At 38.8% G+C, this 12655-nt stretch overlaps 1 protein-coding gene and 1 non-coding gene across 2 annotated transcripts in view; both read right to left on the bottom strand.

Moving 5' to 3' along the window:
- The window catches only part of sycp2l (synaptonemal complex protein 2-like), a 29157-nt gene extending 17869 nt beyond the window's left edge, over nucleotides 1–11288 (bottom strand). Inside the window, exons 1-3 of the mRNA XM_055222153.1 lie at nucleotides 11220–11288; nucleotides 7152–7271; nucleotides 6921–7044 (exon numbers count right to left, since the gene is read on the bottom strand). Coding sequence (XP_055078128.1) covers nucleotides 6921–7044; nucleotides 7152–7271; nucleotides 11220–11222 — 247 coding nt within the window. The 5' untranslated portion in view covers nucleotides 11223–11288. The remainder of the gene's footprint in view (nucleotides 1–6920; nucleotides 7045–7151; nucleotides 7272–11219) is intronic.
- Nucleotides 11289–11635: 347 nt separating this feature from the next.
- trnaa-ugc (transfer RNA alanine (anticodon UGC)) lies at nucleotides 11636–11707 on the bottom strand. Its single transcript has one exon. It is a non-coding gene; the product is annotated as a tRNA-Ala (tRNA).
- Nucleotides 11708–12655: the final 948 nt, after the last annotated feature.

Here is a 12655-nt window from a genome sequence, read left to right as displayed (position 1 = left end):
TTCTAACGCAGGGCTGTGTTTAAAGGGACATTTGTGACACATAAAGCTACAGATACTTAACCAACCAGTAACCAGCAGCAGCTGAATGGGTTGCAAACTCTCCTCCACTTTAATGTGGCAAATCAGCACAATAAGCAAACCTAGAGATTTGGAGCCCTGTTAATTACATAAACTAGGACTGTAGATGCTTGACTTTTGCATCTGTGTGTGTTTAGCTCTGCAACACAACAAAGGGGCCTCTGACATCCCATCTAAATATCTAGAGCTGTCATATGTCACTCATATGGTTTCTAGATGCTCAATGATAATTCCATAGATAATAATAGTACTGAAGGCTCAGCTGCATATATGATGTGTGTAGGAGTAGAACAATCCATGAAGAAACAAACGGCCCTGTTTGTACAAGCAGGCTGTCACTTACAATCTAAGATATAGAAATATTAATAACCTACGCAGGTGTAGGCTTTTTAAATTTGACTCAAAATGGCTCATTATGCATGTAATATACTAGTAGAAATAAATATACTAATTTGCTATTAGTTTGTATAAAAGTGGCATTATTAAACCTATAAATCTATAGTATTTTGATGCCCACCCCAAGTCAGTTTGCCTACCCATACAAGTCACCCCGCACAATATTGCTTTCTTAAGCTTGTTATAACATTTTTCCTTCACCAAATGCTGGTGTTGTATTCATTCTTCTTTCATTTATCCTGTTTCATAAAAAATATGGCCGTACCCATTTTTTTTTTTTTTTTTTACCATGAACTTGGTTTACCCCAGTACAAATATATTTTATAAGCAGCTCTTAGGGTACAAATGAGACAGCTGCGTGCTGACTGAAACTGATTTCCAAATGGTTTTATCCTCTGATAATCAGTAATGCTCTGTTAGCATTACAGTGAAGGCAACACTCTGCTCAATCAGAAACTTATTAAAGTGCTTATGAACTCATTGTGGCGAATAACAGGATGCAAGGAATGTAAGGAAGGAAAGGGCTCACATAATGCCTAAAGACCACACTGAAAACAAAGGTGTACTTTTTAATGTGTGTTTTTCAACAGTAAAATACTAAATGTTTAAAAGATGGCTAAAGCCACAATAATGCATAATATATATCCTCCACTTTAACATTAAAATGTGAGGGTTTGCAAGTGAACTGCAAACCTTAGACTTTTTCCCAAATCTAAACCAATCTTCCCTTCTGTGAATTTTTAACTATATCAAGTACAGGAAATGTGCGAACCAAACTTGCCTCCAGCTGTGAATAGGGCTGCTGCCATATCGGAGCTGTTAAAAACAAGTCAAATTTAAAGGGTTTAGAATGAACAAAGACCTGATATGTTTGTGTTTGAGAGAGCAGTTGCATGTGTGCGACTTGTTTTACAGAATGCACTTGATGTCATGATGAGCCTGCAGCACTCTTCTCTGGTCTGGACTGCTGGTTTCCATACAGCTGTTAAATGTCCGGATGGCCTAAGACCAAAGACAAAAGGCCAGAATTGAAAGGAGTTAGGAAGGGCTACAAGCTTAATTACAATCTTAATCGAAATTTGAATAGACACAATTAGCAAATCACAAAGGCTGCGATTTATGACGTGCCATAATTTTCTTCCCAAACAGCAAAATATTGCCTTATTCTGCATTAAAAAAGCTGTAGTTTATATTTGATTTCAGATATAAAGTTAAAATGCCAACAGATTGCAAATCTAATGACAAAAAAAATCTCAACTAGGCATTTTTCACCAAATTGTTGCACCTTATCTACTAACAGAAATTGTACATTTAAAGAGATGGGCAAACAGGTGAAAGTGGAGATATTTAAATACACGTTTTGCACACCTGGTTGAGTTATGGATAGTGCAGAAGGAAAGAAACATGGAAACGCAAGCCAAAGTTTGACCTAGAGAAGCTGGAGGCCTGGAGATATTTGGCAGATAATAACCAATTTAGTCAATACAGTGAGACATTAAATCGTACTCCAAATGAAATAAAAAGGAGGTGGCAGGATGTGCGATGCAGAAACAAAGAAATATTTGCTTTCAATAATACATCTGCATTAAAAATGGGTGGTGGCCCTTTAGATTGAAGTTGATGCTTTCTTCTGTCCTTGAATGTGTACAATCATAATCTCTGAAACTTTGATAAAGTTTGTCCATTACAGCGGGCCGTTTCTATGGAAAAACCACCACTATCGCTGCCTGGGGTTTGGAGGTGCAACGATGGTGTGACAACAACTGGATACGTTCTATACAACACATACAGGTTTTTCTCATTCTCAGCATATGGACAGGCCATGCCTCATATGAAAGATTAGAAGTTGCAGATTTCCCTCACTGAGCTGCAGAGGCTGCGCTAGCACTGACTAATGATTGGCTGTAGTGACAATTCAGAGTCTTTTTACGTTTAAACCAACTGGATTTGAGCACAGAAAATAGCAGCCCAGATGAAAGACTAGTGTGAGGATCATTCTGCTTTCTGATTTTGTAATTAACAAGAAATCAGTGTTACAACTCTTACCAGTAAGAACTGTAAACATGTTGTATTTAAACATTTAACATTTACCTTGTATCTTGGGACACAGTTAAGTCATGTTCATTGAAAAGAAATCCAGATGTCTGTGTAGACCCTCAGTCGTCCAGGTCTGATCCATAGCAAACGACGAAGTTCAAATCTGTCAACTGGACAAATCATTGTAGGAGTGAAGATGTTTCGCTGCTCATCCAAGCCACTTCTTCAGTTCTGGTCAGATTGCTGGTGGCCCAGTCAGCATTCGACAGATTTGAACTTCGTCGTTTGCTATAGAAATCCAGATGGTTCCTTTAACTTCTATTTATTCTTCTGTATGTGTTAGCATGCTAGTTGTTAGCTTTACAGTCACGGCAAAACTTTGCTTGTAAATTCAGCATGGTGAATAATTACAATGCTCAGAATGTGTAAGGTAAGTGAGGAATAATGTTGGACCACTGCAAACTGTTTAAAATGAACTAGTTCTGAACTAGTATCTATTTTCGAAGTTTTAAAGGACGTAAAAATCAGGTACAGCACCTTTTAAAACTCACTGTGTGAACAGATGTATTCAAATAAACTACTAAGTGTTGCCAAACTGAGCCAGTCACTAATTGATTGTTATTTTCATGTCCCTGACAAGTCTTCTCCTAGCTCTAATGGTGTGGCTGGTAGGACATGGGGCTTACACGCCGAACTGCTCTAGAGATACTGAGTCATGTGATGCACTTACCTCTAACCGGAGTCTAAATGCGATGCTGGGGTCCAAAGCAGTGCGGCACAGATACGTGAGGATGACACGCAACTCGTTCACTGTAAAAAAACAAAACAACAAAAAAAACTCCACATTAGTTGCTATTTAACATCTCACTGCAACATATGTATATTTCAATTCTTAAGTTCTCACCTGGGACAAAGGGCTTGGCCAGCTCCTGCAATGACAGTGACGTTATAGAGATCAAGCCGAGTGGGCCTTAGCAATAGGAATATCTGGAATGTTTTGTATTTTCTATGATGTGACAATATCAAAATGTTTTTAGGCATGTCTGCACTTGATTTTGAAGTTTTCAAATGTGAAACACAAGGTTATGTTAAAAGTAGAGCACAAATTTTATTTTCCATTTAGTTGAGCAAATTGTGTCTTGACCAAGTACAGATATGTACTGGTGTCTCTTGGTCAAATAATAAGTGCACTGTAAGCATGCTAGTTGTTAACTTTTTAGCAATGATTACGATGCTCCGGATGCAAATAGTAAGTGGGGCATAACTTTGGACCACTGTAAACCAATTAAAAACAAACAAATACTATTATCCATGTTTTTAAGACTGTAAAAATCAGTGCTCCTCACCAGGAAGTAGTCAAAGAAGGCCCAGGTTAGGTTCTTAAGGTCTGTGCTGTGGGAGAGGTCACAGGTCAGCTTGTCAAACACACACTCATACCACCAGAGGAGCTGTGGGACACAAGACTGAAGGTCACACTATGAAAACACACACTTTCAAATTCACAAAACTGACACTGAATAACCTGTCCTTTAGGGAATCCTCTGCTTTCTAGCCTGGCCAGCTCACACTACTGTGCGGACGGCGCAACATGCAGTGAACAGTAGCATAATTGCAAAGGTTTTATTTTCCGAAAAGCAGCAAGTATACTGTTTGCATGGTTCACAATGGCTGAGTGGCTAGCATTCATGCCTCACAGAAAGAAGGTCGATCATCGGATCACCTGGGCCTTTCTGTGCGGACTTTGCATGTTTCTCCCTGTGTCTGGGTGGGTTTCCTCCGGACCACCACATTCCAAATATATATCAACAACAAATTGATGAGCTACAAGCATGGATATTTGAAATCAAAAAAGGACTGCACTGGGTGCTACCTGTGACTTCCAGTGATAAGCAGCCCACAGTTACTTTCAGAGATGCCAAACGTCAAGGTCAGAGATGTGCTGCTGTTAGGAGACGCTACTATCAGATGTGAGCCACAGATGAATCCAAATTTGCCATCTATTGTAACTGAGATATTTGCTATCTGTAACTGGGATATTCGATCCCAGTTTCACTGTTCCTGAGATTACAAAGTCCTGCCAAAAGTTTTGTCAATACACCGAGGAGTTAAACAGCTGATTGTGCACGAGGGTGCAGTTGACACCAGAATGGAACTAGTCATAGCTCCAGGTTGATTATGAGATTTACAGAGAAAAAATGTACATGTACAAACACAGTTTATGTAGAACAAGGAAGAGGTATTTTCCGGACATTATTGGAAGTTGCAGTAACAACTCTCATGTCCTATTTGCAGCAGTTAGCAGATTAACACACCCTCCAACTCCGCTGGAACTACTTTCCACATCTAAGTGCAATGAATTTGCAGTATTCTTTAATGACAAGATTCAGGGCATTACAATGCCATCAATTCCACAACGCAATTAACCCAGTACCCACCTAGACACTTAGAGCTGTCTCACTTTGCACCTGTAACTGACAAAACTGTCCAAGAGATTGTCACCAGTCTGAATTAATCTACATGCTGCATCGATGGGTTACCTGCTAGATTTCTAAAGTCTGTGCTCAGCAGTTTATCACCACTCACTTGCATAGTTAACATGTCACTTCAATCTGGAACATTCCCAAGAGCATTGAGAAATATGGTTATCAAGCTTCTCCTAAATAAGATAACATAATAATAACACTTGATGCCACAATACTGAACAAATAAGGACCCATCTCAAATCTACTGCTTTTAGGCAAAGTTCTTGAAAAGTTGTTTACCAACAGCTTATTAACTTTCTCCAAATTAACAACTCCTTTGATGTTTTTCAGCCAGGTTTTAGACCCCACCACAGCACTGAGACCGCTCTTATCAAGGTAATGACATCCTGATGCAGGCAAAGTCTCAGTCTTGATCCTGTTAGACCTGAGTGCTGCCTTTGACACTGTGGATCATGGGATCCTCTTACAGTGACTAGAGGACTGGGTGGGCATCTCTGGTACTGCACTAAACTGGTTCAAGTTCTTTCTAGAAGACAGGGAGTACTGTTGAAATTAGAAAATGTGTCTCAGATAATGTGTCTTAGAAAATGTGTCTCAGATAAAATGCCAAACAAGCGTTAAGACAGCTGCAGTACATCTGGAACGCTGCTGCTCGGGTCCTGACTAGAACCAGGAAGTACGAGTACATAAGTCCTGTCCTCAGGTCTCTGCACTGGCTTCCTGTGGATCAGAGAATAGACTTTAAAAAAGCTCTCTCTCAACCTGGAACAGTCTTCCTGAGGATGTGAGACAGGCCTCTACTTTGACAATCCAGACTCAAAATGGCTCTATTTAGCTGTGCATATGACTGAAAGGTTTTCATTCTGCACTCTGCTCTCTTAATTGTATGATTGATGATTATTTGTTTTGATTTAGTTGTATTGTGATTTTAATGTATTTCTTATTATGTAAAGCACTTTGAATTACTTTGTGTACAAATTGTGCTATACAAATAAACTTGCCTTCCTTTGTGTTCGTAACTCAAGACATGAACATTAAATAGAGACAAATCAGCTGGCTTCTTTCCACGAGGTTGCTCCTACTAGTGTTAGCCACAGCTTTGACTGACAACATTGCTAAGCACCTGCCCCCTGCCAAATCAGCGGTGTGGGCGGAAAGGGGCATTACTTTCAACAGATTCGATTGGTTGCTGTGATAGTCCATGGGCTCCCGATCTCTCCTATTTGCCAACTTAAATATGGAAAAATTAGATTATATCTGTTGTTTGATTCACATCATCCACTGCAGCACAAACTCGAATTATCTGTACACTAAAACACAGAGCTCAAGTGGTTCCCACAAACACAGAGGGAAAAGTGAAAGAGGAACAATACATGGAGCAAGCCCTCTCTGCTTGTAGATATCCTAAATGGACCTTCAATAGATCTAAGAGCTAAAAAAACAGGACAACAGGGAAACTGAAAGGTGTAACCATTCCTTACACAGCTCACAGCTAGTATGTCTGAAAAGCTTCAGAGAATTTCGGTAGCCTGGATACTAATAGTTGTGAAAACAGCAATTAGGGGCTGAATGATTAGAAAGTATGACTCAGGCACAGTGCACGCAGTGTAGCTCAATAGACCTAGCCTACAGAAATTGTAAACAATGTTTCAGTGTAGTTAGCTCCTGCTTCAGATAGATATAAGACAGTGTCCACCAGTAATCTGACCACAATTGAATAAGCGGCTTGGCTGAGCAGCAAAACATCTTCACTCCTACAACTTTTTGTCCAGTGGACAATTGATATTTTTTTATTAATAGATTAATATTTTTCTTTTACTATGATACATTGATATTCAATAGGAACTGTTTTCCCCATTGAGGGGCTTGAACTTTAAAAGAAATAAAAACCCTTTTGTGTTTAAACAGAACCTAAGAGGGGCACACATATATTTACTTTGGAAATGAGTCCCGTTGTGAGCAGAGTCTGCAGATCTTTACTATTCTGACACAGTTTGTCCAAGGCCTGGACCACCAACTGGACACGGGAGAAGCGCTCTGAAGACAGTTCCTGCAACAGATCAAATGTCAAAAAGTACAACGCGACAGCCCCATCAGTGCCCCTTGTGTACTGCAAACATGGTCTGTGTGCTTTATTCAGTGAGTGACATGTGTTACCATGGTGACCAACTGGTGCAGTTCGGTCATGGTCCTGTGTCCCAGGCCTTCCTTCTGGAGCATAGAGAGCAGCCCCAAGCTATCGCCCTTCTCCAGGTATTTCAATATCTTCACTTTGAGCTATAAACAAGAAATATTATTAGATAGGTCTGCAATAGTCTAAAGCACACGTGTCAAACTCAAGGCCTGTGGGCAAAATGCGGCCCGCCACGTCATTTTATGTGGCCCGCAGCAAAGTATGACTGTTTTAAAATGTCAGTTTATCATTAGATACACAGTTAAACAAGCATTTTTTCATATCAATGCAAATCCATATGCAATATTTGTAACTTGAATAAGTAATACATATAGAAACTGTTAATTAACAAGATTAAAATGTAGTGACATTTATCTGACAGTTACATCTGGCCCTTTGAGAGCAACCATTTTGTTGATGTGGCCCTCGGTGAAAATGAGTTTGTTTACGTAGGGATGTGGTGTATAAATGAGCCTTTAGACCAGGGGTGTCAGATACATGCATTCCGGGTGTAGTAGGTACCGTCATTGCATTTATACTTAGACAATATAGAGCAACAAATAGAAACATGTATGTTTCGGTCAATTCTCAGCATTGACATTAAATATGGAGGTACACACTTTCACTACCGTTTCCAGCTAAGATTCTGTTTAAGAAACCAAAATATGGACAGGTCAATGCAGAGGTCAGAAGCCATGCATATCGGGAACATAGAGGATAATTGAGCCTTAATGCAACTATACAATAATACGTTTTCAATACATAACATGCCTAAATCTAAAACATTAACAGAATACAACATAACTATAACATATTTTTACAATTGTTAATCAAGCATTAAAGATACTCATCTGCCAAATCTAGACTGATATCTCTCTATACAGAGGGATGAGAGTCTGGTCACCACGCCCTCAAGCCAAATAACCAAATATAGTCGTGCAAGATATTTTTTTTCAGTTTTTTTTCAGCTTAAAGAAAATGCAAATGACACAATTTGATGTAAAGAATCAGAGGGACCATGACCAGAAAGAAGTAAACAGCAAAATCATCTGATATTTAATTTTAATTGTCTAAATAAAAAATAACTCATTGGCTTACCCATTATTTACAAACACAATCAAATTTCCCTTTAACACAGTGCTCTAAGGTTTATTACAGGTCACAGCTACTGCACTCATTATTGTGTTTTATATCAAGGGGCCAAATAAAAAGAAGCTAAGCTAAGAAAAAGGGAGGAGAGGCAGGGTCTAGAGGTGTAAGGAACAGTGTCATTGCTCTAACAGGTATCCACACTTCAACCTTGGCCCCTGCAGCCATGCGTTTGTAATCAGAAACACTTGGCTTTAATTAGGGCAGTCTTTTGTGATGTTACCAACTACTAGAAATTGCAGTGGCCATTGAAGGCAGCACAACTTTGATATAGCCATTATGGACCAGAAAGCTTCAAATTGACCTAGTTTGCACTTAATTTGCAATGAAGTCCACCACTACAACTTAATAGTAACCTCCCCAGTTTGGAGACAACTTGGCTTGTTTTAGTCCCAAGTGTTGCCACCGCAGTTGGTATTTCAAAGGTTTATGAAGCCTGCAGGGCAAATCAGGTACCTCTCCACCTGTTAGCTGAAACCTTTTGGTTTGATAGCAGTGTTCTCCTAATGAGTTTCCTGATTTTATTTACACTTAGTCCCAAAGTGCAGTAACCTTGACTGACACATTCTCTCCTTCACATATGCACCCTCTCTAATGGTAACACATACTACTGTACAATTCACTTTCATTGAATGACATTGACAAACAAAACTATGGGACAATACTTTTTTTCTTTTTTAAGTACAAAAACTTTATTGATCCCAAAGGGCAAATCAGTTTGCAGATCTCTGGTCAAGTCAAGAAACCATAAATAAATCTTTGTAGGTACAACAGACATTCAAACCTCTTGGGGCATCAGGGGACGCATTTGCAAGATTACATACATAGAAAAGTGAAATGTAAAATTTGTCAACTGGACAAAATGTTGGAGTGAAGAAGGTTCGCTGCTCATTCAAGCCGCTTCTTCAGTTCTGGTCAGATCACTGGTGGAAACTGCCTTATAACTATTTCAACTTTGAGCCATAAAGCAAGTCTTGTTTTGCTTTAGGCTTTCTTCTGAATCTGAAATTGTTCTTAAATGTTCCTCCTGTCTAAACTGTAGATTTCCAAGTAAATCTTTCAGCTCTTGAATTTGGATTCTCCAAGCGGGTCTTGTCCTGCATCTGAGTCTCAAAATTAGCCTTGTCTTGCTTTGTGCTTTCTTCTAAATCTGAAATTGTTTCCAAATATTCCTGCTCTGTGTGCTGCAGATTTGTGAGTGACTCTTCCTTCACTAAAGGTATGCCCAAAGTGCTCTTTAATATTGTCCTTACTTCACACATGCATGTATATTTTACCATAGGCTGACCATGTAGCTGTTCAAGAGCTTCATACATGTGTGCTGTTGAGAGAGCTTCCCGTTTGGACCAGTCTTGTCCACTGCTATGATGACACCGACAGAGATGGCATACAGGTTTGAGCTCGTCAGCCCCAGTACAACAGTAACTGCAGCAGCTAAAATCCATTGGAGGGTGAACATTTTCATGTAATACCTACAATGCTTGTTTAGTTGAATAACATACAGTACACTGTTCAAACAATGATACTTTAGTCCATCCAAATGTACCTTCTATAGTTTCAATTATGTAGAGGACCATGATGTGCTGTAATGTCCAAATGCTAATGAACATATACATTTGTGTGAAAGCTTGTATTGTTTTATATGATATAAGTGTTTTACAAGGATGACATTAAGGTAAAACATAAATTTAATGGCAACTGCTCTAAATAGTATGCCAATAAAAAACCTCATGTGTAAGAACAGGATATTATCATTATTATTATACAAATGCATTGTCAGACACAGACATTATTTAAGTTTGATTTGACAGGTTGAAAGAAGTTTTCCCACAATGCCCAGTTGACTGCCTATGGATGAGAGTGCTCTGCTTTAGGGGAACCAGGAATGGGCTCCAAGTCGAAGGTTGTTGCCTGTACAATCAAAATCATAGTTACCTTTGACTAATACAATGTTCATCAAAAATATCTGATTCAGTAATCAATACAGTGATTTGCATAATGTGTAAATATAATTATAGTACTGTGCTAAAAGTAAATACAGGCAGTGCCCTTCATTCTGGAGTATTATAAAGTTAACACCTGGAAATGTAACAAAAACAATATCCCTACATGTGAACTTTCTAACAATGACACATAAACAATATTTAGTGTCCATAAGGCTCCTCTTCAAATCACTAATGTATGCAGAAAATAATAAGGATCAGAAAATAGAATAGCAGAATAGAAGCTACGTGCTACATTCACAAGCTCGTAGCATGCTCCAATATGTCCCTTTAGCTTTTGGCTAAGCTATTTTCACTATGCAAATATGTATATATATGTATTTAGTAGTAGCAAATGATCTTACCAGTGGTGATTGGAATGTGAACAGAACCCACGCAAATTAACGAGCACGTGCAAGAGTGGAGCAGGGAGTGAAGCAGAAAGCTGGAGGGATGGTCTGGCACATGCACTCTTTTCAGTTCTGGCAAAATCCTCTAATATAAAGTAAGTGATTAAAGATTGCTCAAACATGCACAAATCACTCCATATGCAACTTCAGGTGAGTAAATGGTGAGGGGAAACAAAAAAAAAAAAAATCAATACTGTGGAAAACTCAAGGCGTGTCATGATTTTTCATAAGATCACTGCAGTTATCAAAAAAGTACATCAACATATTCCACTTTCATGGTCACTCCAGTTTCCATCTAGAGAATTCCAGAAATCATACTATGTACAGATTTTTGAAGTGAATTTACCCACGCTTATTGCATTAGATGTTTTAAACAACAACACGTGAGCCCCATTATCTTAATGATTCTAACAAAGCCAAAATGGACGGAGTAATTCCAGCAAAACAGCTATGTTTATCACTCATTAGGATCAGACAACAGAGACCACAGTAGAAGTTAGCCCATACTTACCATGATGTAGCATAGACTTCTTTCAATCACCAGCTGTGCTCAATCACCTCATCAAAGCTACTTGCTGTTTACCTGGGCCCAACTTCCTGTCCAAACTTGGGGTGTGTCCCATTTTAGTTTGGACTTGGCTGTCTCTCCTAAATAGGCTGATGAAGTGATGCTTTGAGAAGGCACGTGAACAGAAACTGGATGTGCTCAAAGATGTAAAATTTATAGTTTACATTATATTGGACATTTTTTGAAATCTTGAGAAAAAAGAAAAACAAGTAATAAAAAGTTAATGTTTCTTGGTTGGCCATCTCTCTCTAATAGAATAATATCAGTTACGTGTTTGCAGTTGCTATTGAAGAAAACAAGTAATGTACAACTTACCAGTTGCATAGTTCAACCACAAACTAGGGACTGTACCATTATTATGTGATGGCTGGGATTCAAACCCAGGTCAACTGCTTGCAAAGCAGCTATGCCTACCATTACACCACCACCACAGGATAAAACAGCATATCCCATTCATTACTTTTGAAATAAATATCTGATTTCTGTATTACATAACGAGATGCTAAATGCAGCAGCAGAGGCACAGAGAAGTGAACAGGAAATTTACACTAGTAAAGTGACTCGTGCACCTTTACACTAGGAGCGCACCTATGTTCCCACTGTGCTGTTTTCTCACAGTTAAGATATTTGAAAGTAAATCCATAATCCCCAGTGGGAGTGGGATGTTGCATCCAGTACGGTGACAAGGCACAGGGCTTTAACAGTGGGCCATATTAAGAGCACTGGGGCTGGGACAGGCTGAGGCTGTCACTGTGGCTTGTAAAGTCTGTTAGACCAAGTAGAACACATGCTCTATAAGACTCCTAAACATATTACAATGTGAACCAATAACATTTATGAGAAGAAATAATGTAAATAATAAAAAAAATATATATATATACAATTTACAACCATGAAGGAATTAGAATTGTGCGTTTCATTATTAGAGTAATAATATTCTAAAACAGCAGACTTACATCTTACATTTTCATTTAAGAAAACTCCCTATGAATGCCAAAAATGTTCATATGTAAGGATACATCAAGAATGAGGCCTTTAGAGCTGACCCCTTTACTGTAGCTTTAACCATGTCTCACAGTGCCACAAATTTTGAATTTTAAACATAATAAAAAAAGTATTATTTACGATTTAGATTTTATTTTTAAGAAAACATGTATTATGATTGGGTGATGTCAGTTGCTCTTGAAGCAGAGCCCTGCTCCTGGTCCCAGATCCTGTAGTACAAAAACACAGCTCCACTGTAGGTGGGCCCCACCAAACTGACCCCTGCCAAGGTGGCCCCAAACTGCTCATGGAAAATCTTCACATGAAAATCACGCATTATAACTATTCTGATGAATATTCCTTGTTTGGTGCATTGTGATCTGTAGAGCTTGAAT

This window comes from Periophthalmus magnuspinnatus, chromosome 1 (genome assembly GCF_009829125.3).
Source record: "Periophthalmus magnuspinnatus isolate fPerMag1 chromosome 1, fPerMag1.2.pri, whole genome shotgun sequence".
In the NCBI taxonomy this organism is placed as follows: Eukaryota; Metazoa; Chordata; class Actinopteri; order Gobiiformes; family Gobiidae; genus Periophthalmus; species Periophthalmus magnuspinnatus.
This window is presented reverse-complemented; position numbering and strand designations above follow the sequence as displayed.